At 40.9% G+C, this 24,715-nt stretch overlaps 1 protein-coding gene across 6 annotated transcripts in view; it reads left to right on the top strand.

The window, feature by feature from the left end:
• trappc9 (trafficking protein particle complex subunit 9) overlaps nt 1–24,715 on the top strand; it is a 504,918-nt gene that overhangs the window by 12,456 nt on the left and 467,747 nt on the right. For 5 of the 6 annotated variants that reach the window (XM_055634173.1, XM_055634169.1, XM_055634171.1 and 2 more), the window contains exons 4-6: nt 6,257–6,385; nt 10,572–10,598; nt 22,639–22,760. In XM_055634173.1, coding sequence (XP_055490148.1) covers nt 6,257–6,385; nt 10,572–10,598; nt 22,639–22,760 — 278 coding nt within the window. The remainder of the gene's footprint in view (nt 1–6,256; nt 6,386–10,571; nt 10,599–22,638; nt 22,761–24,715) is intronic. The other variant, XM_055634174.1, reaches the window with a different exon arrangement.

Genomic DNA, 24,715 nt, shown 5'->3' with positions numbered 1-24,715 from the left:
GCGAGGCCACCAAATTCAAGTGCAGTTTCATACCATTTCAAGCAGGGTGAAACCACCATAAAACCACACAAAACACCACATAAACACCACACTCGCAGTTCAGTAGACATTCCGTGTGTTCAGTTGATTCACAGCTCAGACAGTGTCGTGACCGCTCCCTCCCCCATCTTGCAGAGACTGAGCCACACCCACACTTTCGGGTTTTATGATCCCGCCACCCTCCCACTGGAAGGGGCATGGCCTTCATGGCGTGAACGACAGGAGAGAGATTCTCAAAAATTTGTAAACACTAATAACACTTATTTTTCATTAATGGGAAGAATCCTCTACACCTGATGAGGGGAAACTGAGTAAGATAGCCAAAAATCACAGTCGTAAGTGGTAGCATTTTATCTAATATCAATATACAGTGCAAACAGGAAGTTGTCAAGTTTAGACTTTTAATCATTTGCCATTTCAAACCAACCAACCAACCACCACCAACCATTTGCTGCGCTTTATTTCAAACCAACCACATTTTCAATTTCAAACCACGTTAAGGACACTCAAGGTCAGTAAAACCACACTCAGTTTAGTAGACATGTGTTCAGTGTTATTCACAGCTCAGACTGAGAGACGTGACCCTCTCGCTCCCCCATCATGCAGAGACTGACTGAGGCACTCAACACTTCCGAGTTTTATAGTCCCTCCGGACGGGGCGTGGCCTTCAGGAGAGAGAATCTCAACATTTTTTAAACACTAATAACACTTTTATTTTTCATCGATGGGAAAAATCCTCTTGTCCTGCACAGCGGAGGGGGACTGAGTAAGTTGGCCAAAAATCACAGCCATAAGTGGCAGCGTTTTTTCTAAAATCAATATACAGAACAACAGGAAGTGGTCAAGATCAGACCTTTAGTAATATAGAAGATGTCAAGCCCATCTACATATCAATGCCCACCATCAAGCATTCAAAATAATACTGCTAGAAATATCTCGATAAAATAATATAATATGCTAACAGTAACTAGCCTGAGCATGAATGGCTCCTACAAGTACAATAAGACATATTCAAGTTCCACTAGTTGTACAAGAGTCAAATACCAAAGAGCATGATATAGTATTGCAGCATTATGGTGTTACTGCTATAGAGAGTGCAATGGCCGCGATGAGATAGGTTGGGAGATTAGGACTACATCATTAGCTTATGAGAGGACCATTCAGTAGCCTGACAATTGTGGAGCAGAAACTGTTCCCAAATCTGGTGGTATGTGTTTTCAAGCTATTATATCTTCTGCTGGGTGGAAGAGGAAAAAAAGAGGGGATAACTGGGGTGTAAATGGGCCTTCGTTATCTTGGCTGCTTTCCTATGGCAGCGTGCAGTGTAGATTAAGTTGTTTAGTCGAGTCTGGTTTGCGTGATGGACTGAGCTACTTCTACAACTCTTGCATTTCTTACTCTCTTGGGCAGAGCAGTTGCGATACCAAGCTGTGATGCATCCTGATGGGATACTTTCTGAAGTGCACCTGCAGACATTTGTAAGAGTTGGAGACATTTATTTGGTCTTCTGAGGAAGTAGAGGCAAAGATGTGCTTACTTGGCTGAAGCTTCAATGTGCCTCGTCACCAAATTCTTGACAATGTTTATGCCAAGGAACTTGATGCTCTCAACCACCTCAATTTTGGCACCATTGATGCTAAGACAACTTCATTTCCCCAAGTCAATAACTAGCTTCTTCATCTTGCTGACATTGAAGCAGAGGTTGTTTTTTTGACACCATGTTACTAAGCTCTCATTCTTCCTTTTCTTTGTCTCGTCATTGTTCAAGATCTGTCCCACTATGGTGGTGTCATCTGCATGCTTGTAAATGAAATGAGAGCAGAATTTGTCTTTGCAGTTGTGGGTGTGTTGGGACTATTGGAAGGGGCTGACAATGCCTTGTTGCGGAGGACTGATATGTGAAAATTGTCATTGAGGATGCTTTGTTGTCTATCCTCGCTGATTGTGGTCTATGGGTCAGGAAGCCAAGGATCCATTCGCTGAGGGGGTTGCTGAGCCTAGGTGCAGAAGTTTGGTTGGAATGATAGTGCTGAAGGTGGAGCAATGATTTGTAAATTGGATCATTGAATGGGAGTCTGATGTAAGTGTCCCCTTTCTCGGTATTTCTCGTTTCATGAATGAGCATAGGGCCAAGGAAATTGCTCCAGCTGTAAACCTGTTGGGAAGATAGGCAAGTTATGCTGAATCATGGCTGTCTGGGAGGCTGGAGTAATATATACCTTGATCAGCCTCTTGAAACACTTCATGATGGCGGATGTCAGGCGAAGAACATGCAAACTCCATACAGATAGTACCAGAGGCGAGGAATGAACCTGGATCTCTGGTGATGTGTGGCAGCAGCTCCAGCCGCTATGTCACTGTTGGCCAAATAGAGGGTGATTCATGACAATGGAGGAGAACAAAACAAAAAGTGCAGGTATTTCGAGAATGGCAGTTGCTGGAAATTTTGGATGGCAGGCAGGAAGAGATGACTGGAAATGCTTAACGTCATGTAACATATGTGGAGAGAAGAACTTGAGTTAATATTTCAGTTGGCTGGCCCTTTGACCAAAATTGCCAAATTATGAAAGTTTAAGTTAAAATTATTTTGGGGCATTGATGTAAAGGCAAGCATTTATTACTTAACATAACTGCCTCTGATAGTGGGTTGTTGATTTGAACTGCGCAGTTCTGTGAAGGTAATCCCACATAAATGAAGTGTGGTAAATTATAGGGTTTAGATCCAACAGATGAATAAATGGTAATAGTTTATTTCCAACACAACATTGTGTGAGTTATAGACAATAGGTGCAGGAGTAGGCCAGTACCGCCATTCAATGATCATGGTTGATCATCCCCAATCAGTACCCCGTTCCTGCCTTCTCCCCATATCCCCTGACTCTGCTATCTTTAAGAGCCCTATCTAGCAATTTCTTGAAAGTATTCAGAGAACCGGCCTCCACCGCGTTCTGAAGCAGAGAATTCCACAGCTCACAATTCTCTCTGTGAAAAAGTATTTCCTCATCTTTGTTCCAAATGCCTTGCCCATTATTCTTAAATGGTGGCCCCTGGTTCTGGACTCCCCCAACATGGGGAACATGTTTCCTGCCTCTAGTGTGTCCAAACCCTTAATAATTTTATATGTTTCAATAATATTCCCTCTCGTCCTTCTAAACTCCAGAGTATACAAGCCCAGCCGCTCCATTCTCTCAGCATATGACAGTCCCGCCATCCCGGGAATTAACCTTGTATACCTACGCTGCATTACCTCAATAGCAAGAATGTCCTTCCTCAAATTAGGGGATCAAAACTGCCCACAGTTGGGGGTCTGTAGGCACTGAATACTTGACATTGCGTGTTGAAGTTCCAATCAGATGGGTTATTTTGATCTGAATAACATGTTGGAGCAGCATTCATCTGGGTAAGTAGAGAAGATTCCGTAATCTCCTGATTTTTGCCTTTGTGGCAGTGGAAACACTGATTTCTGGAAGTGAGTCTCTCAGCACCATCTACCTAGCCTTTGATATGTATTTGTGTACTTTGTTCGTGTGGCATGTTTCATCATTGTAGAATATTGTTAGATGATTGAATTCTTAAAAATACTTTGAATCACTATTAATAGTATTTAAAACCTTTTATTCAGGCACTGTGCTTGCATGGTCTCAAATTGAGACATTCTAAGATGAAGAAAAAGCAAGCAACTACGTTGGACTTCCTTCACTCCCTGAATTTCCTTTACTTCCGATCTCTCCAAAATTAGCTGTAACTAAATTTAAATTGAAATGAAGTAGGCGATCTCTCCGAATCGTCTACTACACTTCCTTCCCTTTATTTCTATGCATCCCCATCATTAGTTGAAATAGTGTCTCTTTCTGATTGGTTTATCTCTGTGGCATTTACTAACTCATTGCCACTTGCCCAATATGGGAGTTTCTTCAGCTTCTTAAAGATGGTTTCAACTGGTCTGAACTAATCCAGTAGTATTGTTGCACCCCAGATTAGTTGGTCTCATCTTGGCAGCAATCAATTCTCAATTCTTCAAATATCAATGATGGGGAATACAGTTAAATTACTGGGATACATGGTTAAACTCCTGTTGGAAATGAGCTCTTTTTGTCGTGTAAATTTTACTTGGCACACATTGGGCTATGCTCTAATGTTTCATTGACAATTGCGAGCAGAGGTAGGGGCTTTATATTCTGAGTAGAATTCCTCATATTGTTGAACGTTCCCACTTTTGATCTTATAATGGCAAGGAAGTAATTGATGAAACAGCTGAAATGACTTGGTAACAACATTTCCTAAAACTTCCACTATCTTCCTTTTTTGGATGGCCAGTGAAGAGCTTTTCCCATGAGTTCAGTCTTTTCAGGGTCCCTGAATAAATGTTGTCTAATAATGTCCAAATCGCTCTGGCAAAATGCACACTGAATTTTGAGATAGTGTTGCTTGATAACAGTGTTGATAATATGTTATCACTTGAATAATTGAGTTGATTTGATTTGTCCCTGTGGATGGGACAAATCTGGGCATCTTGGTTAGATTGATGCCAATGCTGTAACTAAACTTAAGCAACTTGGCAAGAGGAACGACATGAATGCAAGCCTGTTCAACAGCCAATCTACTCTGGGGCCAGTCTGGTGTTTTTGTTCTTCAAGACTCGGCCAGATTGATCATCAACACAATTAAACTACACTCAGTAATGGGCATTTAAGTTCCCCCCCGCTTTGATTCTCTTAATAACTGTTCCTTCCAAGTGCTGGGCAGTGTAAGTGGAAATAATAGAAAGTCAGATATATGCTAAGCCATAAGATTACAGGTTTTTGAGCAATTTAGTATGACATTTCCTTATTTGTAATAAAAACAGAAAATACTGAAAAGAGACAAAACAAGAATATATTTCAGGTTAGTGACACTTCATCCAAACAAGGCTGATTTTATTGTCTACATTTGATTTTGTGCTAGTTGTAATATTGATGGGTTCTCCTGGCACCTTCTGGGATCAGGCAGTCGCTCGTGAAGAAATATCAAACAAATTGTTTTAATTTTCTGTAGAGTTTTGAAGAATGAGAAGGCATCTCAATGAGCTATCCAAGGTTCTATGGGACCTTCATAGTTGTTTACAGGTTGGCCACATACGACAATCAGGGAGTAGCTTTGTATCAGTCATACAGCCATTTGATTCATCACACTATAGGGCTGTTGGGTGTTGGAAAGGAAAAAGAGGAGATTCGCAAGTATGGCGCCTGGGCTGAAGCATTTCAGTTGAGAGGAGAGACTGGAGAGGCTTGATGTCGTTTTCCTGGAGTAGAGGAGATTATAAGGGGACATGATTGAGGTGTTTTCATAAATCGAAGTGGATATAATGTGAGTGAAAGGGAGAGGTATTTGCATTACACAGTCTAGAATTAGTTATGCGATTTCTGATTGGGAACTAGAGAACTTCTTAAAAGTTACTTTGGAAATTGACAAGCAGAAGTAAAACTGTTTTGGATTTAAACTGGGAAAAATAAGATTCTAGGTGATCAGATGCCATTGTCTGATCTGCTGCTACTTTCACCACTAGTGGCCATCAAAATTGACAAAACAATCAAAAGAGATTGAGGAACAAGGCACAACGACCAATATGCATAGGGATAATTCATATGACCAAATGGGAAGCACCAACTATTTCAGAAATCGGAGAGGTTTATAATGATGTGGTAGGAAGAGGTCATAGAGCAGTTTGAAAACAAGGGTGCGAATTGAGGCACTGTAAACACAGGAGTGATGTGTTCTTTCTACAAGCCCAGCCTGACCACTTGTTAGTATCAGTCCAGACGTGCTACTCATGAGGATACAGTGTTTTTCTGTGATACTAACATTACAGCGAGAAATTAATGAAGGCCCACTAAGAATGCTTAGCAAGTTTGAAGTCCAGAAAAAAAAATGACGAACATTTCAACAGCAGACAAATGAGATAACATTACAAGCATGGAAAAAGAACAGTCATACAGGCTTGTATGCATGTTCCAAATCACACATGGTCTCTTTTACATTGTTAGATGCCAACTTGGGATGCAAGAACATGCCATAGGGTGGCAGAAACGTACGTTGAAGTATCTTGATGTTGTGATTGGAATTTGTTCTGTTTGTTAAAATCGTTGACATTCGATGTAAATAACAGGAAATATACTGTTAAATAAGCTGTGTTTAATTATATTTATTTTAAACTGATAAACTTGTGTTTGTTGTTCAGCTGCGCTTGAGGGTTTGTGTTCATCTTCTGTTATCTACCATTATCCAAATGGCACTGGGTCAAAACCTGCTGTTCGCAGAGCTTGTAGCATGGGTTTACCATCAGAAGCTGGCAGGCAACACCGTCATGGTAAGTCAATAGGATTTTTAGTTTTTGTCTTTGCATGTCTATTTGTTTCTATGCTAGGAAGTTGACAAACTTTGTATTCGATAAAGGCATCATAGTTCCATTCCATTTCTTGACAATTGCTCTTCAGTATTAATTAATTATAAATATCTTTTTTAATAATGAAATTTGAGCAGAGTAGGAATGGCTTTGGTCTTGTTTTTGGTCCCCCCCCCCATGAAATATTTTAGTAAACATACCCAATTCTTAGTCCATGTAACTTTTGTAATCAAGTATATATTTGAATAATATATACCTTTTTTGTCTGCAAGTTGGATGTATGGAATATAAAGTAGAATGTTTAAAATAGTGCAGTAGTTATTAAAAAACAAAAAAAAGTTTGAGAAGTTTCAGTTTCAATTGACATGTATCGATCTATCCAAGAAAGTAAATTTTATATTCACGTGGTGTTAACCTGGAACTTAAAATTAGAAATTCCATTATTCTTTTGTTTCAAGGGATATAGAAAATGGTCAGTAAAGGAATAGGTGAGAAACTTGTGAATTTTATTGCAGTCATTGCAGCCATTGGGATCTATGTTGAATAGCTGACAAATGCAATACCATTGTAAGTAGGATCAATTGGTCTTGGTATAGGATGGAGGGGCATTCAGCCAATTGTTCTTCCATGTGATGGCTATTTATTAAAAAATTGTGAAATGTGTACTGCTGGGTAAAATAATCCTCTGTTGTAATGATGCAGGCGTAAATGAGATACTTGAAGATTCTTGGTTTCCAAGCACTGTACTTCAAAGAGGGATCTCGGCTCTAGTAATGTGTAAAAAAAAAAAAAAAAAGAGCAACGTTTTTAATTCTTTTTCATTTTAGATGTTGATAGCCATAAGTAGGTTGAAGAATTTTGCATTGGTAAAGTGTCTCGGAATGATTTTTGCATTAGAACAGGAGCCTTGATATCTGTGTCCAATGAAGACAGTGATGCAGGTAGATGAGTTGTTAAGAAGGCATAGAGAATATTTATCTTCATCAGTCAAAGTGTACGATACAAGTGCAGGGGGAAAAAGAAGATACAAAGTCCTGTATAAACTCAGCAGGTCAGACAGCATCTCTGGAGAACATGGATACGTGATGTTTTTGGTCAAGACTCTTTAGATCTTTACACTGTAAAGGGTCCTGACCTGAAACATCACCTATCCATGTTCTCCAGAGATGCTGCCTGACCACTCTGAGTTACCCCAGCATCTGCATTCTCTTGTTGCTACAAACACAGGGAAGTTATAATGCCACTTTGTAAAGCATTAATTAGGTTGCAGCTAGAGTAGTACATGTAGTTATGGTCACCACATCATGGGAAGTTGCGACTACATTGAAGACGGTGAGGAGGAATTTCAATAGAATGTTGCTTGTAATGGTCTATTTCAGCTGTGAGGAACACTGGGTTTGGAGCAGAAAAGGCTGAGATACACAAAATTAGAGAGGTATAGCTGAGGTAGATGGTGAGAACCTTTACTCTTTGGCAGAGGTATCATGGGTTTAAGGGAAGTAGGATTATTGGGGAGAAACTGAATAACAATTTATTTAATGCAGAATATGGTTGAAGCTTTGGAGGCACTGGTTGAATGTTAGTGGAGTTGGAGCTGTCATAGCATTGAGTATTTAGATGAGCATCGTGGCATAGGAGGCTTCCCACTGCTAGCAAATGTATTATTAATATTATTGCTCATGATCAGATGTCTGGCATGGACACAGTCGGCCAAAAAGTCAATGACTCCAAGAGTGATGAATCTTTTAGCCCAGTGTGTCTATGCCAGCCATTTGATAGCCACCAATAATAATTTATTATCTGTGTTGAACTTAAAGTATCGCCATTTGAAGTGTACCATTGATTTATTTATTTTACTTGTCATAGTCCATAATTTTAAAAGTAATTTTCTCAACCCGAATCTTTGCTATAAATGTAAATAGCAATACCCTTGGATTGTGCAGCTCCTAAAGATTTATTTGCCATTAAATAATGACATTTATTTTCCTTTAAATTTTCTATTCCGTTTAGCTGTGACACTGGACAAAAACAATACCTGCGCTACTTCTACATTTGAACAACTTGTAGGAGTTGTATTGAATAGTTCGCACTTGTCACCAGCCCCACATCCCACCCACGTATCTTCCATGTGGTCTGTGCCTCTTTGGTTTGATTTGTTCTTTGATCAATTGAAAGTGGCATCGGATGGTTGCAACCTTCAGCTGCAGAATTGTTTGTCCTGATTTGCAAGATCAGCAACTTTCTTTTGGAATTTGCCAGAAAATAAATCAATTGATTCTTCTGCATGAGTCCGATCCTTTTGGCTGTCAGAATAAAAGAAATCCATCAGTCTGGCAGTGTGCATTTCCTCTACATAACCAGATTAATCAATTAGCATAGGATCTGTGAACTCCAAAGGCTGATGCCCTCTCACAAGGGCCTATATGATGCATCATTGTACAACCCAACCCCTTTTGTGGGCCAATTGTAGGCATAAAATAAAATGTCCAACAATGAACAGGACCACACTTAGGAGTACCCAGCCAAAATCGACTGACAATATTTAAAACATCGTTAGATAAAAATAATGCTCAAGCATGAAGTAAATTGAGCCACATTTACAAATTTCAATGTTACGTTCCCCAATAGACATGTACATTTGGTGCTTTTGATATCTCTTGGAATGTTGCAATGTGCTTGTGTAGAAGGCAGATCTGATTTTTGGATAAATGTCGATTTTATATTTTGGGCTTATGGTTACATTAAATATTCTTGTCAGGATTAGATTCTTGGGGGGAGGAAATTTATGAAGAGCGAAATGCCCTTTGGGAATTTTGTTAGGGAATTTTGAACCTTGTTAGGTAATCATATTGGTTGAATGGATGCTGCATAGATTTTCTTAATTAGTTGCTTCCTCAGGATTTTTTCCTCGTGGGATCAAGTTCATGTTAAGAATTTTAATGTCAATATTTATTTTGGAAAATGTTTAGCATTTAATGCTGGGAGGAAGAAGACACGTCTGCCTGCTGGTGTAGCTAATTTTCATCAATTTGGTGTGCATTACTCAGATCTGCCTGCTATTTTTGTTTCTTTATAACACTTTTTCAACTCTTACAGTTTGCTCGGTGTTCAGTTCTTGCCGTTTATGTGCAGGTAATGCTTCTGGTCGTTGCCTTCTGCTTGGCCTCCCACTCTATTTACATTCCCCCTTCAACATCTGGTTAGGGCTTGTTGCCTTTTGGCACATTGGCCTCTGGCTGCGTGTTTTTATCACTACCCACCTGTTGCCTTGCTGTTGAACAGTAAGGCAGGCACCTGGTGTCTTTTTTTTTCTTCTCCCTTTATGATCCATTCCAATACCTAGATATTTATGTCAGGCTTTTTTAGATTAATTGTTATTTCTATTCATATAGGAAGAAGCAAAATGGCTTGAAGATTTACTCTATCTTCATTTTAATTTGAAAATGGTCTTTTAAGTGGCATGGTTTTGTTTTTGCTTGATAACAAAAATAGTGGCTTCTGACAAAGTCACTGCAATGAAACATTAATCCTACCTACTCCTTTTGCAGGGACCACAGATCAGTATATATCTTTTTCTGATTTTCTGCAAATATATTTTGAATAATGTTAACTGTTTGATTTGGCCATCCTTCAGGCATTTAAAGGGCAGAGCTGAGTGCAATTTTCCTTGTGAGTCAATAACCTGAATATAGGTAGATGTTTTACTTTTCTACATACACCAGCTGACTTGTTTAGGCTTTTGAATGAGAGTTTACAAATGAAACAGAATTATTTTTCATTTGGGATATTTCAAACCATTTTACATTGTCCAGGAGATTTTCATTCGGCCATTTGTCTCTTAAGTACAGGGTGATCTCGTATTAACATAATTGAAGCCTTGGTGCCTCAGTTTTATTTAAATATAAAATGTAATCCTGCTCTCCAGGAAGATTAAAATAAAGAGAACACTTGTGCAGCACAGATTGAGATGATTCAAACCTGGGGAGTTAAAGTTCCCAGGATGATTGTAAGTGGGGTAACATATGTTGTGAGCTAGGTAATTCTAAGATGTTACCTTTTGGTACATTTGAGTAGATGAAATGCCAATGTTATTTTTTAATATATATGAGTTTACAAAGGGAGTGAAAGAATTGTTTGTTCCCACTTCTAGGGGCACAGGAAGTTCTCATTGATCCAGGTACTGTACTTCTCTGCTTTATTAACTTGAATGGTGTGACTATTTATAAATTCTTGTTTGCTTTTGTTCTTTTGCTAATGGTAAGAAACTTGCTTAAAAATGCTTTGCCTAACTGTTGTGATCTCAATCTCAAAGCAAACAGCACAATCGGAAGCATTAATATTTGGATATGTCTTTTGGGCTTGATATGTTGTGCTGATCAGTGTCCACAATCGAGGAAATGAGGAATAATTGAAAATTGGAACCAAAGTTAAAGTCTCAAGATTAGTTCAGTAGAAAACAGCACACAGACCTATCCAAAGAGAACATAGACAATAGACACGGTGTAAACTGTAATTTACAAAGATGCAAAAATATACAATAGGTTTCAAAGGTCTTTTATTGTCACGTGTACCAATTAAGGTAGAGTGATATTCGAATTACCATACAGCCATGCTAAAAAAAGCAACAACTACATAAAAGTTAACATAAACATCCACCACAGCGGATTCACCACATTCCACACAGTGATGGAAGGCAATAAAGTCCAATCTTCTTCCCTCTTTATTCTCCCGTAGTCGGGGCAGTCGAACCATCCGTCGGGGCGATCGAAGCTCCCGCAGCCGGAGATCGACTCCCTCGCATTGGGGCGATCGAAGCTCCCACGTCGGGGTGGTCGAAGCTCCTGCAGTTAGAGACTTCCTGAAGTGGGTCTCTAACCAGGGACCGCGAGCTCTACGATGTTAAAGTCCACAGGCTCCTGCTGTTGGAGCTCCGAGGTCAATCCCCGACAGGGATCGCCTGCTCCACGATGATAAGTCCTGCAGGCTCTTGCAGTTGGAGCTGCCAAATCAATCTCCAGCAAGAGGCCGCTAACTCCTCGATGTTATGCCGCAGTGGGGACGGAGATACGATATGGAAAAGAATTGCATCTCCGTCGAGGTAAGATTAAAGAAGTTTCCCCCCACCCCCCACATAAAACAAGCTAAAGAACTCTAAAATATACATTTAACACATACTATTAAAACAACAAAGAAGTAATGGATAGACAGACTGCTGGCAAGGCAGCCATTGCTGGCGCCAGCCGGTGTACTCGTACTGAGGACAAATGAGAATAGAGGCAAAGAAATTGAAGTCTGAAGCATGCCCCAAGTGTGAATTGTTAGTTTTTAGTGATTCTTAGTGCAAACTAATTTATGAAAAAAATCTTTCGGAATCTCATTTTCTTGAAATAACATGACAGCGTTCATAATCTCACTGAGTATAACCTCACTGTATAAGAGCAAATAATCTGGCAGCTGTAAACCTTGTTTTGTTCTTTATTTCACCTTCATGACTCCTTGTTCTTCTATTACTGTAAAATTATATATTTTTTATCTCTTAAAACTACAGCACAGTCCTCTTTTGATCAATCTATTTATTTGTTAAAATTCAGACGTTAGAATGGCCAATACTTTAATACTAGTGGTTGCAAGAGAGAACTTTGGTACAAATGAGATGTTAAAGGAAAAACAAATATGATGAGGTACAAAAGTTCCCCTCGGGGAATATCAGAGTTGCAGGCGATGATTGGAATATGACCTAGACACCAGAACTGAAATAAGGTAGGAATTAAGGAAATATTACAAAGCAAAAATGCATGTATTGCTTGTGGTTTTGGATATGCTGACATTTGGGGTTGTCACAGACTTGCGTTGACAGACTTAAGATCCAAATCTAAGACCAGGTGATTAAAATATATTGGCACACGTGAAATAACATGTGATTCTCCAATATTATATTAGGTAACTTTCAACTCTATGCTGATCAGCTTAGCGTAGAATCAGTATCACCATCCATTGAGTTGAATGGGAATGTCTTAATCGGGAAATTAATGGGGGTAGAAGTTATTTAATGTTAATAATCATCTATTTGCTTTTTTAATTGGAGGATAGAACCAGTATGTGGGTGATCGTTGGTCGCTGGGTCGAAGGGCATGTTTCCACACTGGATCTCTAAAGTAAAGAGGATAGAAATGGGGAGAAGCTAAGCCATGGAGCAGTTTGCACATGATTACAATACAAAGACCAAGCTTTGACCAGAAACCCTATGAGAGCTGGTGGCAAAGCTTGAAATTAATTTGAGTAGTTGATAGAAATTGGGCAACTGGCCAAGAAAAAACAATAATATTTTGAGTTTTGAAGAGATATGATATGATAGGTGGAAGGAAGCTTTGGTGATGGAAGGGATACAGCATTGGAAGTTTTGCTTCGAATTTCCCATGTTATTAAGATGGCAGGCTGTTTGTTGCAGGGCAGAGAACATGTGGTCACAAACATCCATATCCATGCCAGATTAAAATCTGAAGATAGAAGTGCATAGTTAAATGCGCTAACTGTCCATGTAGTGGCCATTGCTAAATCTCTTGAGTGTCTCCTCCCATCCCACTCCACCCTCAAGAATGTATTCCTCGCAGGCTTCGTTTATTCAAGTGTCCTTCCAATATTTGCACTTTTAACTCTTGAAAATAAGATTATAGATTCATTCGTAATTGCCCATGCTTTTGTTATGTTATGAAGTTTTGTTATATTATTGTTTAACTTGCTCCTTTGCACAAATTTAAAAAAAAACAATGGTGGGCCAAAATTGCAGATATTTATTTATGTAATGAGCAGAACACTTAAAGTTGCAGTTAGATTCTGCATCGAAGCTGCGATTCAATTCAGTATTAAGTAGCCATTGTTTCGTGAAGTTTGAGTTAATGTGTTTAAACTATTAATATTGGTTATTAGTTTGGTAGTTGGAAACTGGATTATACTGGAATTGCTAAATAATAATTTTACATTTAATGGGAAAGGCAAACTTGTGTGTTTCAATGTATTTGCAGAACCAATGTGAAATTTTAGCTGCTATTTTATTTGAAAGCCTTACAGAACTATTTTAATTGAGTTCAAACTTGTCAAACTCCAGGCAGCAGTTACAAAATTTATTGAATGGATCCATTTTGTTTGTTTGAGAGGCTAGATTGGCTTATGTTAACCCATTTCTCCCAAACTCAATGGTCAGCAGCTCTGTAAGTGAAATGTGTTGGAAAGTTCAGATATCATGTAATCTACATTGCACAATGGCATTTGCTGCAAACATGAATGAAGGGTGATCATATCTTTTCCCTAATGAAAATAATGTAGAAAAAACTTGCAATTTGTGTGAAAATATGAAACCATTTTTAGCTCCAGGCCACATTCTCTGAAGTAGGCCATGGGCCGAGGTGTCAAAGGGGTTCTAGATTTTAACTTTCGTGACCCATATCTACTTGAAATTTGGCACAGATTTAGATAAAACATCATTGATAAGGAATTCATAACTCGTCAGTGCAAAATGTGACACACTAATTAATTAAACTAATTCGAAAACGTAAGTGCCCTCCTGCGCTCAATAATATATAGCTGTATATGGGAACATTGAATACGGGACTGCCGCAGAGGTCCAGGGTTTCACCGGCTCCTGAACCTGCCTAATTAATTGGTATGGGGCGATCCTATGCGTTCCCCAGTTTACTAAACCCCACTAACTGCCAGTGTGCAGAGTGGGGATCACGGCCATAGTGGGACTGGGACAGTGCCAGGTTGGGGGAAGGTTAATGCATGTTCCACTGAGAGGAAAATGCCTAACCCTAACACTAACTCGCTCACCCCTTCTAGAGCTGCCCATGGCTGGAGCTGGAACTGCTTTGGGACCGTCTGCGGGCTCCATACGTGTGGCCGCTCAGCGCGTCCACCTCGGCCAGAATGCCCTTCTGTATCATCAGCAGCAGCCCAACCGAAACCATGATTACATCAAATGTCAACATGGTTGGGAGAAGCACTGCCCTGCATGCCGCCCAGGCCGCCTTCAGCACCCCCATAGCGTTGGCTCCGTCAGTCCACCCACTCGTGCGCTGCAACACCGGCCGGCCATCACCCGACCGACCCCTCTCAGCAGCCACCGGCCGGCCGACAGCCTGACCAGCCCCTCACTGCACCCACCGGCCGGCCATCAACCCGACCGACCCCTCGCAGTAGCCAGCCGACAGCCCAACTGACCCCTTGCAGCACCCATCGGCTGGACAACAGCCCAACTGGCCCTTCACAACACCCACCTGCCGTCAGCCCGACCGACTGACTCCATCTCTTCTCCCCCCCCCGTTGCTCAGCTCGGCTTAGGGTCGCCTTCAGCACCCCCATAGCACTGGCTCCGTCACGGAAGTCCCCAGAAAAAAAAAAGCGCTGCTGGTTGGATGTTTTCGGGTTTAGGGCAGGATCTGGCCTGTGGACCCGTAGGTTGCCGACCCCTGCCCTAACCCTAATACACTTCCACAGAGAGGATCACTGTCAAATCACAGCTCAGACCACTCCCATTTTGAACATTAGCCCACCCACCATTACTTTAAACTTCTCCCTTGGTTCATTTTAATTTCTCACTCCTACAAGAAGATGACTTTTGCAAGCCCTCCGAGTCCCAGTTAATAAAGTCTCCCAGGGGAGACTCCTAGCTTGCTAATTCTGCATCAATTCTGCAAATTGGTCCCTACAGAAACAAAGATTATTTTGAACAGAATGGCTTTTGTCAGACAAGGGAGGGGAATGTAAAGTTAATACAGAGAGACGTCTCTAATGTGCTTCGCAATTTTTTTTTTTTTGGAAACTAGTGGGCTGAGCCACTTTGGCTTACTCCTCTCGGATAAATTTGTTTACCTGATGTATGTTTTCCTGTTCTTTTGTGCTAGTTTTCTTTCAATGTTCGAAGGAAAGTATTTGTTCTAAACCCAAAGCTCTCTCAAAAATATTCTAGGATGTTCTTTCAAGTTTTCACTCATCCAAGATCTCGCCCTTATTAGGTTAGACAAATCTTCAGGTTCTGCGCAGCTTGCCCCGAGGAGCAAAGGCATTGTGACGTCATCAGCTCGCTTCAGCACATTAGATTTAAATAAGATGTCAGATTGGTTTACAATTTTAGTAAAAAACTTTGGAAATAATGAATCAAATTTTCAGATGAGGGGATTTTTGAAATCATGAGGTAATATGTAAAAATTTCACCGTTACCGCGCGTCGGGTTTTTGAGGAGATGTGAATCACATACATACACACATACATACACACACATTTTTAGTTATGACCTACAGGCCCACAGCAATGAATTAATTACATACGCACAGCAATTAAGCACAACCTTGTCAGTCTTGCATTCACAGGGATTGAAAACGCAGAAGCCACTGCCAGTTGACCACAGACACAGTCCATACTACTGGGAGACTACGTCCTGATAAGGTACTAGGATCGGCCAAAATTGGGACTGTTGGAGGGGACTGTACCAGGTGCTGCTACGACACCAACCACTGTGAAGATTGAAGATTACCCCTGTTGGAGACATCTGATATGATTGACTATAAATGGAGGAGAACCAAGAAAGGACAATGGGGCTATTGACCCTACTTTTTATCCTGAGATTGGCCTAGATGGGCTGGACTTGTGGAACAATCCCTGCACCAAGATGTCCTGAATGAGGCTGACAACTGTCCTTGCGTTTATAACACTGACCAAGATGGATCCATTTCCACAGGTTCTCGAAGTAACCAGAAAAAGGGGGGCAGCTTATCCTGCAGCGACAGACCGAGCTGAAACAGATGAGAAATGTGCTCACCAAGGGCTGTTCTTTAAATGACCATCTCGCTTCCACGACATAGCAGCTGAAGGAGAGCAATCAGGTTGTGGTTGAAAATACATGATTTTGGAATGCAACTCAGTTACAGAACTGGATTGAGGTAAATCCCAGCCGGGATCAAAGTGAAGAGCTGAGTTGGGATGGATCAGACAGACAGTTGGCATTGATGGAGAAGGAAGAAGAATGATTGTTTCACACGATGATTAACAACTTGAGAGAAAGAATGACTACATTTGTGAAAAGAAACTACATTTGTGAGGAATGTGAACAGACTTTCAAACAGCGGTTGTCAGTTCATCAAATGCGCCATACTGGAGCAAAGCCTTTGCAGCGTGAAGTTTGTGGTTTCCAGTGCAGGCAAAGAGCATCCTTGAAATACCATATGACCAAGCACAAGGCAGAAGCTAAACTTGAATTTGCTTGTGACCAATGTGAGAAGTTATTAAACTTGGCTCGGACAAAACTCTGAACATTAATAGCCCATTATCTGTTATTGGCACTTGATTAGTTTATTTATTCATGTGTGTATATTTTTATATAATGGTATATTGACAATGATCTGTTCTGTAGTCATGCCTACTATGTTCTGTTGTGCTGAAGCAAAGCAAGAATTTCATTGTCCTATCAGGGACACATGACAAACTCTCTTGAATCTTGAAGTGGTTCAAGAAGGCTCACAATTTGAATGTTTGAATGTTCATATGTCCATGGTTCATCCCTTGACGCTGAATACAGATTAAAATAAACCTATTGAAATTGAATCAAGTCGGCTAACTATAGAAACATTAATTAAGCAGGAACCCAGTTAATAGTTATTCAACAGCTAAATGATGAGTCTAAAGAATCTTGCACCCTTTTTCAGTGTCAGCAAGACACAAAGGATTAACATGAACAAATGCAATCAAGCCAGGCTCACCTAAAATAGGTAGAGCAAAGGAAAGGTTAGTGTGGAGAATATAGTTCTGAGCATTATAACACACCAGTTTCAGAGACAAAGTCCAATGTCTGCAATGGGATAGAGGTGAATCAAGCAGAATCCTAGCAATTGGAAGGACTGTTCAGAACTCTGATAACAGAAGGCCACAGTTACACCCTGGACATGCATTCAAGTCGCAGCGTTGTTTTGAATGAGGGACAGGGCCCATCCATTAGAAATAAGAACTCAATGGAGGAAGTTCTGGATGGTTCAATAACCCTTTCACCTCGGAATGGAACCGTGACTGAAAATGGTGAGGGTGATAATGTTGCGAAGCATCAACCTGTCCCAGTGTTAGCAGACTTTCAGCCTTGTACATACAGTGGAGCCACTTCACGGTCGGTGGATGTGGACAACTCGGAATCCCCATTGAAGAAGGATATATTCTTGCGCTCGGATCCTGAATATACAGTGCTCTTGGGGGAAAAAGTTCACGCACAAGATGTAATTCAACCATTAAATGTGAAAAAAAAGCAGTTAACTGTAATGAAGCATCTTGTTCTATAAGAAATGATGTTATGGATGGATTAGAGTCCAGTGATCTTTCTGAAAGGTATTTATCAAGTGAAGATGACCGAGAAATAAAAGTTAAGAATGGTTCTTCAGATGAGTCTTTTCAACCATATTGGAAGAAGAAGAGTAAGTTACCAGTTAAGAAGTGCAATATTAAGGATGTGATGAAACAATCTGGACAAAAACGTGGCCGAAAACCAAAGTCAAACTTGGAAAGGGATGATTTCCCCACCGTATTGATGTCAGTATAAGGGTTGCTGTGCTGGTTAGAGGAGTTGACGCTTAAGAAACATATAGAAGAGCAGCACAAAGAGGTACATGAAAGACCTTGCCCCTCCCAGGATGTAACAAGGTGTTTCTGATTGATTGCAATCTGCAGCGCCATGTAAAGCTGATCCATACAAAAGAAAGAATATATTTACAGATCAGGAGGAAGTGCAAAGCCTTTGGTCACAACTTCAGAACGATAAACCATATTTGATCAATAATCTTGAAGCATTTTGAGCTCTATCATATGACCAAGGGTCTAGAGCGAGAGAAGCTGAACATTTTGAAACAGACGGATCCCTTGAAAGAGATTATGCACAACCCTATCCAGGAAGACAATGACTCAGACCTGGTGGGTAATCAGTGTGATGACAATCAGGACATTAATGGGGATGGCAATGATGGCGTTTCTGATGAGAAGGACATTGCCGTTTTGTTCCCAACCCTGACCAGATCGATGCCGATGGTGACAGCAGAGGAGACGCCTGCAAGGTCGACTTTGACAACAACATCCCAGATATCTGTGACGTGCCCGAGAACAGCGCCACCAGTGAGACTGACCTGAGGAGGTTCCAAAGGGGACGATGCAGATCGTTCCTAACTGGGTAGTGCGCAACAAGGGCAGGGAGTTACTGCAGACCGCCAACTCTGACCCTGGCCTTACTGTCGGATTTGAGGAGTTCAACGCCATCAACTTCAGTGACACCTAATTCAACACAGACCACAATCTACGCTGGCTTTGGCTTCTAGTACAGCAGCCGCTTCTACGTGGAAGTAGGCCACCCAAACCTACTGGGAGGAGAAGCTGTCCAAACCCACAGATACGCTAGCGTCTCGCTCAAGGTGGTGAACCCCTCCATGGGCAGAGAGGGGGGAGCACCTGTGCAACGATCTATGAAGAGACTGGCAACACCCTTGGACAGGTGCGAACTTTATGGCACAACCCCAATATCGGCTGAAAGGATTACACCGCCTACAGGTGGCACCTGATCCATCGACCCTAAACAAGCTTCATCAGGATAGTTGTCAACGAAGACAGTGAGAACTGGTAGCCATACATTTGGTTTGGTGGACTTTGGGGTACTGTGATACATTATGGCTCTATCATTCTGCTAATCATTGCTCTAATGCTTGCGACCATTGTGTGTACCTACCGAAGACTATGAATGTTATCATGTTTGATAAAAAGGAGGGAATCAAAGAACTAATAGTCAAATCTAAAATGGTTGTTCTTCAACAAAAGCATGGTCTAGTAGAAAAAAGAATGGCTCTGTGCCAAGTCTGAATGACATTGCAAATTATATGGAACACAATATGGAGGACAGGTTGCCTTTTCAATAAAGACATTAAGATGGCAGCCTGCGTAATAACATGTGCTTCTATTCAAGGCCATAAAGAAGCCACGTTGAAAAAAATAGCTGAAGCTCCAGAGATAAGTAATAACTTGTTATTGGATGAGCTTGATTTTGACTCTGCTTTCCTATATTCTGAAAGCTGCAGAGTCTTTCAGTTATGCCATATTCAGACTTGGTAGGAGTGTTTTACTGATAAGAAAAATGTATAATTGTGGCCTCCCTCCACTGGCTCCCGGTGCACTTTAGAGTTCATTTTAAGATACTGTTATTTGTTTTTAAATCTCTGAATGGGCTCGCCCCGCCTTACCTCTCTGAGCTGCTCCACCCATACGCTCCTGCCCGGTCCCTCAGGTCAGCTGGTCAGCTGCTCCTGGAGGTACCGAGGTCTAGTCGGAGGCTCAGAGGGGATAGAGCCTTCTCTGTTGCTGCTCCGGCACTCTGGAACACCCTGCCGTTGCACATCAGACAGGCCCCCTCTCTGTCCATCTTCAAATCCAGTGTTAAAACACATTTGTACTCCCTGGCTTTTGACCATGCCTGAGGCTTTGCTTCTGTTTGTGGTGTTTTTGATGTTTCCTTATTTTACATGTCTTTTCCTACTATTTCTTTTGATTGTTATTTTTGGTGTGTATTAACTTTTTTCTCAATGATTAGTGATGTACAGCACTTTGTTGCAGCTATGTTTGTTTTTAAAGTGCTCTATAAATAAAATTATTATTATTATTATAACTTTCCTTTGTTCTATGAGTGGAGCCCGAGAAGCACTGAGCATTTTTTTGGGCTTCTTGTAGATCTTTGCCACTTCAGTCTGACTAATCAATTAAAGATTGCCATGGTTTACCTTTAACTGTTTTTGGTGCTATCTGCTTTTTAAGAAACAAACTTTGACACTATGACCTTGATTAATATCCATTTAGTGCTGCAAGACGCACTTTAAAGCTAAAACAGTACTTTCAGCCTCGGAAATTCTAGTTTAATTGAATTCCATTGACTTTAGAGGACAATATACTGACGGGACCATATAGGGATAACAATTGGGGAGTAATTTTGAGGCATGTACATTTGTTTTCAATATCAAATGTTTAATCTATACTTCTCATAATTTTATTTATACCCATGAGTGTTTGCATTTTCTTTGAGCATTTTTGAGCCAAGCATTTTCATAGCCAAGATGCATACTTTGTAACTGAAGTATATCTATTTTTAGCCACCTAATTATTGGAGATAGGTTTTGAGATCAGCTTTAATGATTTGTCTTTAGGTCTGCTTGTGAACCTGCATGTAATGCAGTTTCTTCGGCCTAGGTTTCAAATATTCCTCGTCTCCGAACAGACATATTGCCTGAATGTTATGTCTCAAAAGCATGCACTGCATGCTTTATCCATTCTCTTGGACCATTGTGGGCAATGGGGTAAATTTGACCTTAAAATAGTATTTCATTCAGGCTAGCAGTGTGACTGCTGAAGAGGATCTCCATAGTTTGTGTACATTTTTCAATCTGAGAACAATATTTTGTCACACTGACATATGTAGATGCGCATGTGTGGAAAATGTAATTTTGATCTTGAATATACAGTAAACCCTCGTTATAACGGACCTTAGGGTGGGGGAGGGGTGGTATGGTGTCCATTATTGTCGATTGTCCGATATAACTGAGTGAAGGATTATCGTTATATAAGTAGTGGACGCAAACAACTGTTTGTGCAGATGCTGATTAATACAAAACTGCAGATGCTGGATAATACAGAAAACGACACAAATTGCTGGAGTAACCCAGCAGATCATGCCACATCTCTGGAGAACAAGGGTAGGTTACATTGCACGCTGCACCATCGAGAGCATCCTTACCAACTGCATCACAGTATGGTATGGCAACTGCTCTGTCTCCGACCGGAAGGCATTGCAGAGGGTGGTGAAAATTGCCCAACACATCACCGGTTCCTCGCTGCCCTCCATTGAGTCTGTCCAAAGCAAGCGCTGTCTGCGGAGGGCGCTCAGCATCGCGAAGGACTGCTCTCACCCCAACCATGGACTGTTTACCCTCCTACCATCCGGGAGGCGCTACAGGTCTCTCCGTTGCCGAACAAGCAGGTCGAGGAACAGCTTCTTTCCGGCGGCTGTCACTCTACTCAACAACGTACCTCGGTGACTGCCAATCACCACCCCCCCCCCCCCCCCGGACACATTATTACATTATTATTTATTCAAATCGTTTGCTATGTCGCTCTTCCAGGGAGATGCTAAATGCATTTCGTTGTCTCTGTACTGTACACTGACAATGACAATTAAAATTGAATCTGAATCTGAATCTGATTTCGGGTCATGATCCTTCAGACTCTTTTGTCGGGAACTGGGCCTGGAATCCGGGTGAGTTGATGACCTTGTTCTGATGGCGGTCGAGGTAGATGCTATGATTGGCGGAGTCATTGGCTGCGGTCTGTGTGTGATCGGAGTGCAGGTAAGGAGCGTCGGCATTGAAAGGCGTGTCCTGGAAGTGGCCGAGGAGGCTGTGGGCTGGTGATGGTGGCTGTAGGTCTGATTCGAAGCAGTCGGGGAGGGATGTGGGCCAGCTTCAGCAGCCCAGCCTGTCAGTGGCAGGGGAGTCAATGCCGGCTGGGGTTGTTGTCAGTGGCCTGGCCATGAAGTGGACGGCGGTGGTGCTGTGGACGGTGCCAGCAGCCGGTGCGAGCCAGGGGTGGTGCTGGCAGCCCGGCCTGGAAGCGGCTGGAGAGGTGGTGCGGGCTGCAGGTGGCGTTGGCAGCCCGGCCTTGTGGTGAAAGTTAGTAGGTCTGTTCGCTATAACTGAAATATGTTATAAAGAGGTCTGTAAAACCGAGGGTTTACTGTACATTATCTTGTGCTGGATCTGAGAAGGTGCTTTGCACTATGATGGTCTTATTCCTATTATCAGCTTTAGTCTAACCCATAAATCATGAAGACCCAGGACAAACAAGTTATATCCTTCACTTTTCAGCATAAACTTCTCAGCTGCATGCGGCCTAACTATGTCACTTAGCTCAACACACATCTGTCGCTGAGGAACATGCAATGTGATGATGGCATTGAAGTGCCATTGTTTATTTGCAGAAGGGAAGTTGGCCTGTGTTTGTTCTTTATGTCTATGCACCTGAAAATAATTTGAATTGTGATGGCTGTGTAATATGATTTGCTGCACTCAGTCTATCTTAAATGTTTTATTTGTTGGATCAAGAACATAATTTAAAGATTTCTACATTTTTTTACTTTTTTACATGCTTTTCTAAACTTCCAGGTGCTTTGACAACAAATGGCATCAGTGCAGACACGAGTGCAGAGATTGGAAGAGCGAAGAACTGTTTAAGTCCTGAGGATATTATTGACAAATATAAGGAAGCCATTTCATACTTTGGGAAGGTAATCTTGAAATAATCCTCTGATTTTTGAGACATTTATTTCATTTTGATTTTTTTCACTTCGAAGTTATAGCGTAGGCCACGTATTTAAATGAAAAAAATCTAGTATTAATGGCAACTGCTATGGCAGAGAAGCAGGAAATTGCAGTAGTATAAACACAGCCCCATCCATCACAAAATCCAGTCTGCACGCCACAACTCCATCTTCACTCAATGCAGACAATTTTGAAAGAAATTGATAATAACTTAATTAGAACGTTCATTATATATTGGGTCACAAATTATAGTAGTCATTTGAGGACTAGCTTTTTTCAAAACTACAAAACAATGACATAAACTACTATGAAATAATTTGGCCTGCACAAACAGTGCTCCAGCTGGAAGATTTAAGTTGTCTGATTAGAACAATCTGAATTCAGCTCCTGTTGCCTTTCACCCATTCCTTCTCTCCAAGATGCTGCCTGTCCCGCTGAGTTGCTCCAGCATCTTGTGTCTAACTTTAATTCTCCATTTCAGTCCCTTTTTGACCTATTAGTCTGTGGCTCCTAAACTGTAATAATCATGCCACTGTAGGCTTCAGGAATAGAACCTCATCTTCTGTCTGAGCATGAAGTCTTGCTGACTCGGTATCAAATTTTACAGCTTAAGGTAACTCACGTTCTCTATCTGCATCAACTGCTGTAAGTCATTCATCTGTGATATTGGCTCAATTTCTGCTTTTCAATGAGCATAATCTGACCTATGGACATGTCCAGCAACCATGCATTTTACACTGATTCACTTTCATTTGTCTTTATTCTCACTCTAGTTATCTTTGGAGCTTGGGTTTTAATTATCTTTAACTGATGACTTTTCTATATTATTGCCATGGCAAGCCTGATCTAGCCCTATCACAGATATTATTTTGTCCTATCTGTGGTAGAGTGCCTGTACTTAGAGGTAGATTTGACCTGATGATTAAGCTGATATATGTAAATAGTGGATGGACAATAAGTCCAATAGGCAGGTTGGTAAGTATTTTGAAATGAGCATTTACATGGTCTGCAATTTTACCAAGGCTTTGAATAATAGGAAAATTTAAGTAATTTGTCAACTGATTGTATGCTGAATGGGTGGTCTTTGGAACTAACCTATTTTGGGTCCTGTAATTTATGTTATAAAATTTAATTTAAATGTTATTTATAAAAGGCATTGTATCAACTACTACTGAAAAACTATATCCACTGTCTTAATCTTTAGAGAGCTACTTTAGAGTTAGCATCAGAACCGTATAGGGTGTTAGCGGACACTTCAGCCGACCTAATTAGCGCTGAAGATCAAGCACCCATCCACATTAATTCAATTTTATTTTCCTCGTATTCTGGTCAAGTCTTTCCCCAATCCCCGCAAATTGCATTACTTACCCACATATTAAGGGGACTTTATAGTGGGCATTAACATACCAACCTGCTTGTTCTTTGGGATATGTGAGGAAATAAACCATTGAAAGATAAACCAGAAAGTCACATAGAATGTGCAAACTCTACATAGGCAGTACCTGAAGCCAGAATAGGACATGGGTCTTGAGATGAGAGGCAGCAGCTGTAGTAGTCGTGTCACCCAGTAATTTATATGTTCGGCCACCAGTCTACGCATACACTTCCTGAGAATATTTAATGTCAGAATCCATAATTGGTCACTTTAAATTATTAAACGCAGTTCATTAATGAAAAAAGTAAGAAGAAAAAACTTATTTGTCCACCACTCTATTAGGAAGATTTTTCCTGTTCTTCCATTCCATTTCATCTTAACCTTTTGAAAGTAGGATCAGCTGATCAAAAATCTCTTTCATTCAGACTCTCCTCTTTCAGCTGAATAACTTAAACTTTAACTTGCTATACGTTTTGCTAATAGACAAAGTTGGCAAATGGTCTCCCCATTCACTTCAATTTCTCAAATTTGCCCTCTTCCATTTCA

Source organism: Leucoraja erinacea, chromosome 4 (assembly GCF_028641065.1).
Source record: "Leucoraja erinacea ecotype New England chromosome 4, Leri_hhj_1, whole genome shotgun sequence".
Taxonomy (NCBI): Eukaryota; Metazoa; Chordata; class Chondrichthyes; order Rajiformes; family Rajidae; genus Leucoraja; species Leucoraja erinaceus.
This window is presented reverse-complemented; position numbering and strand designations above follow the sequence as displayed.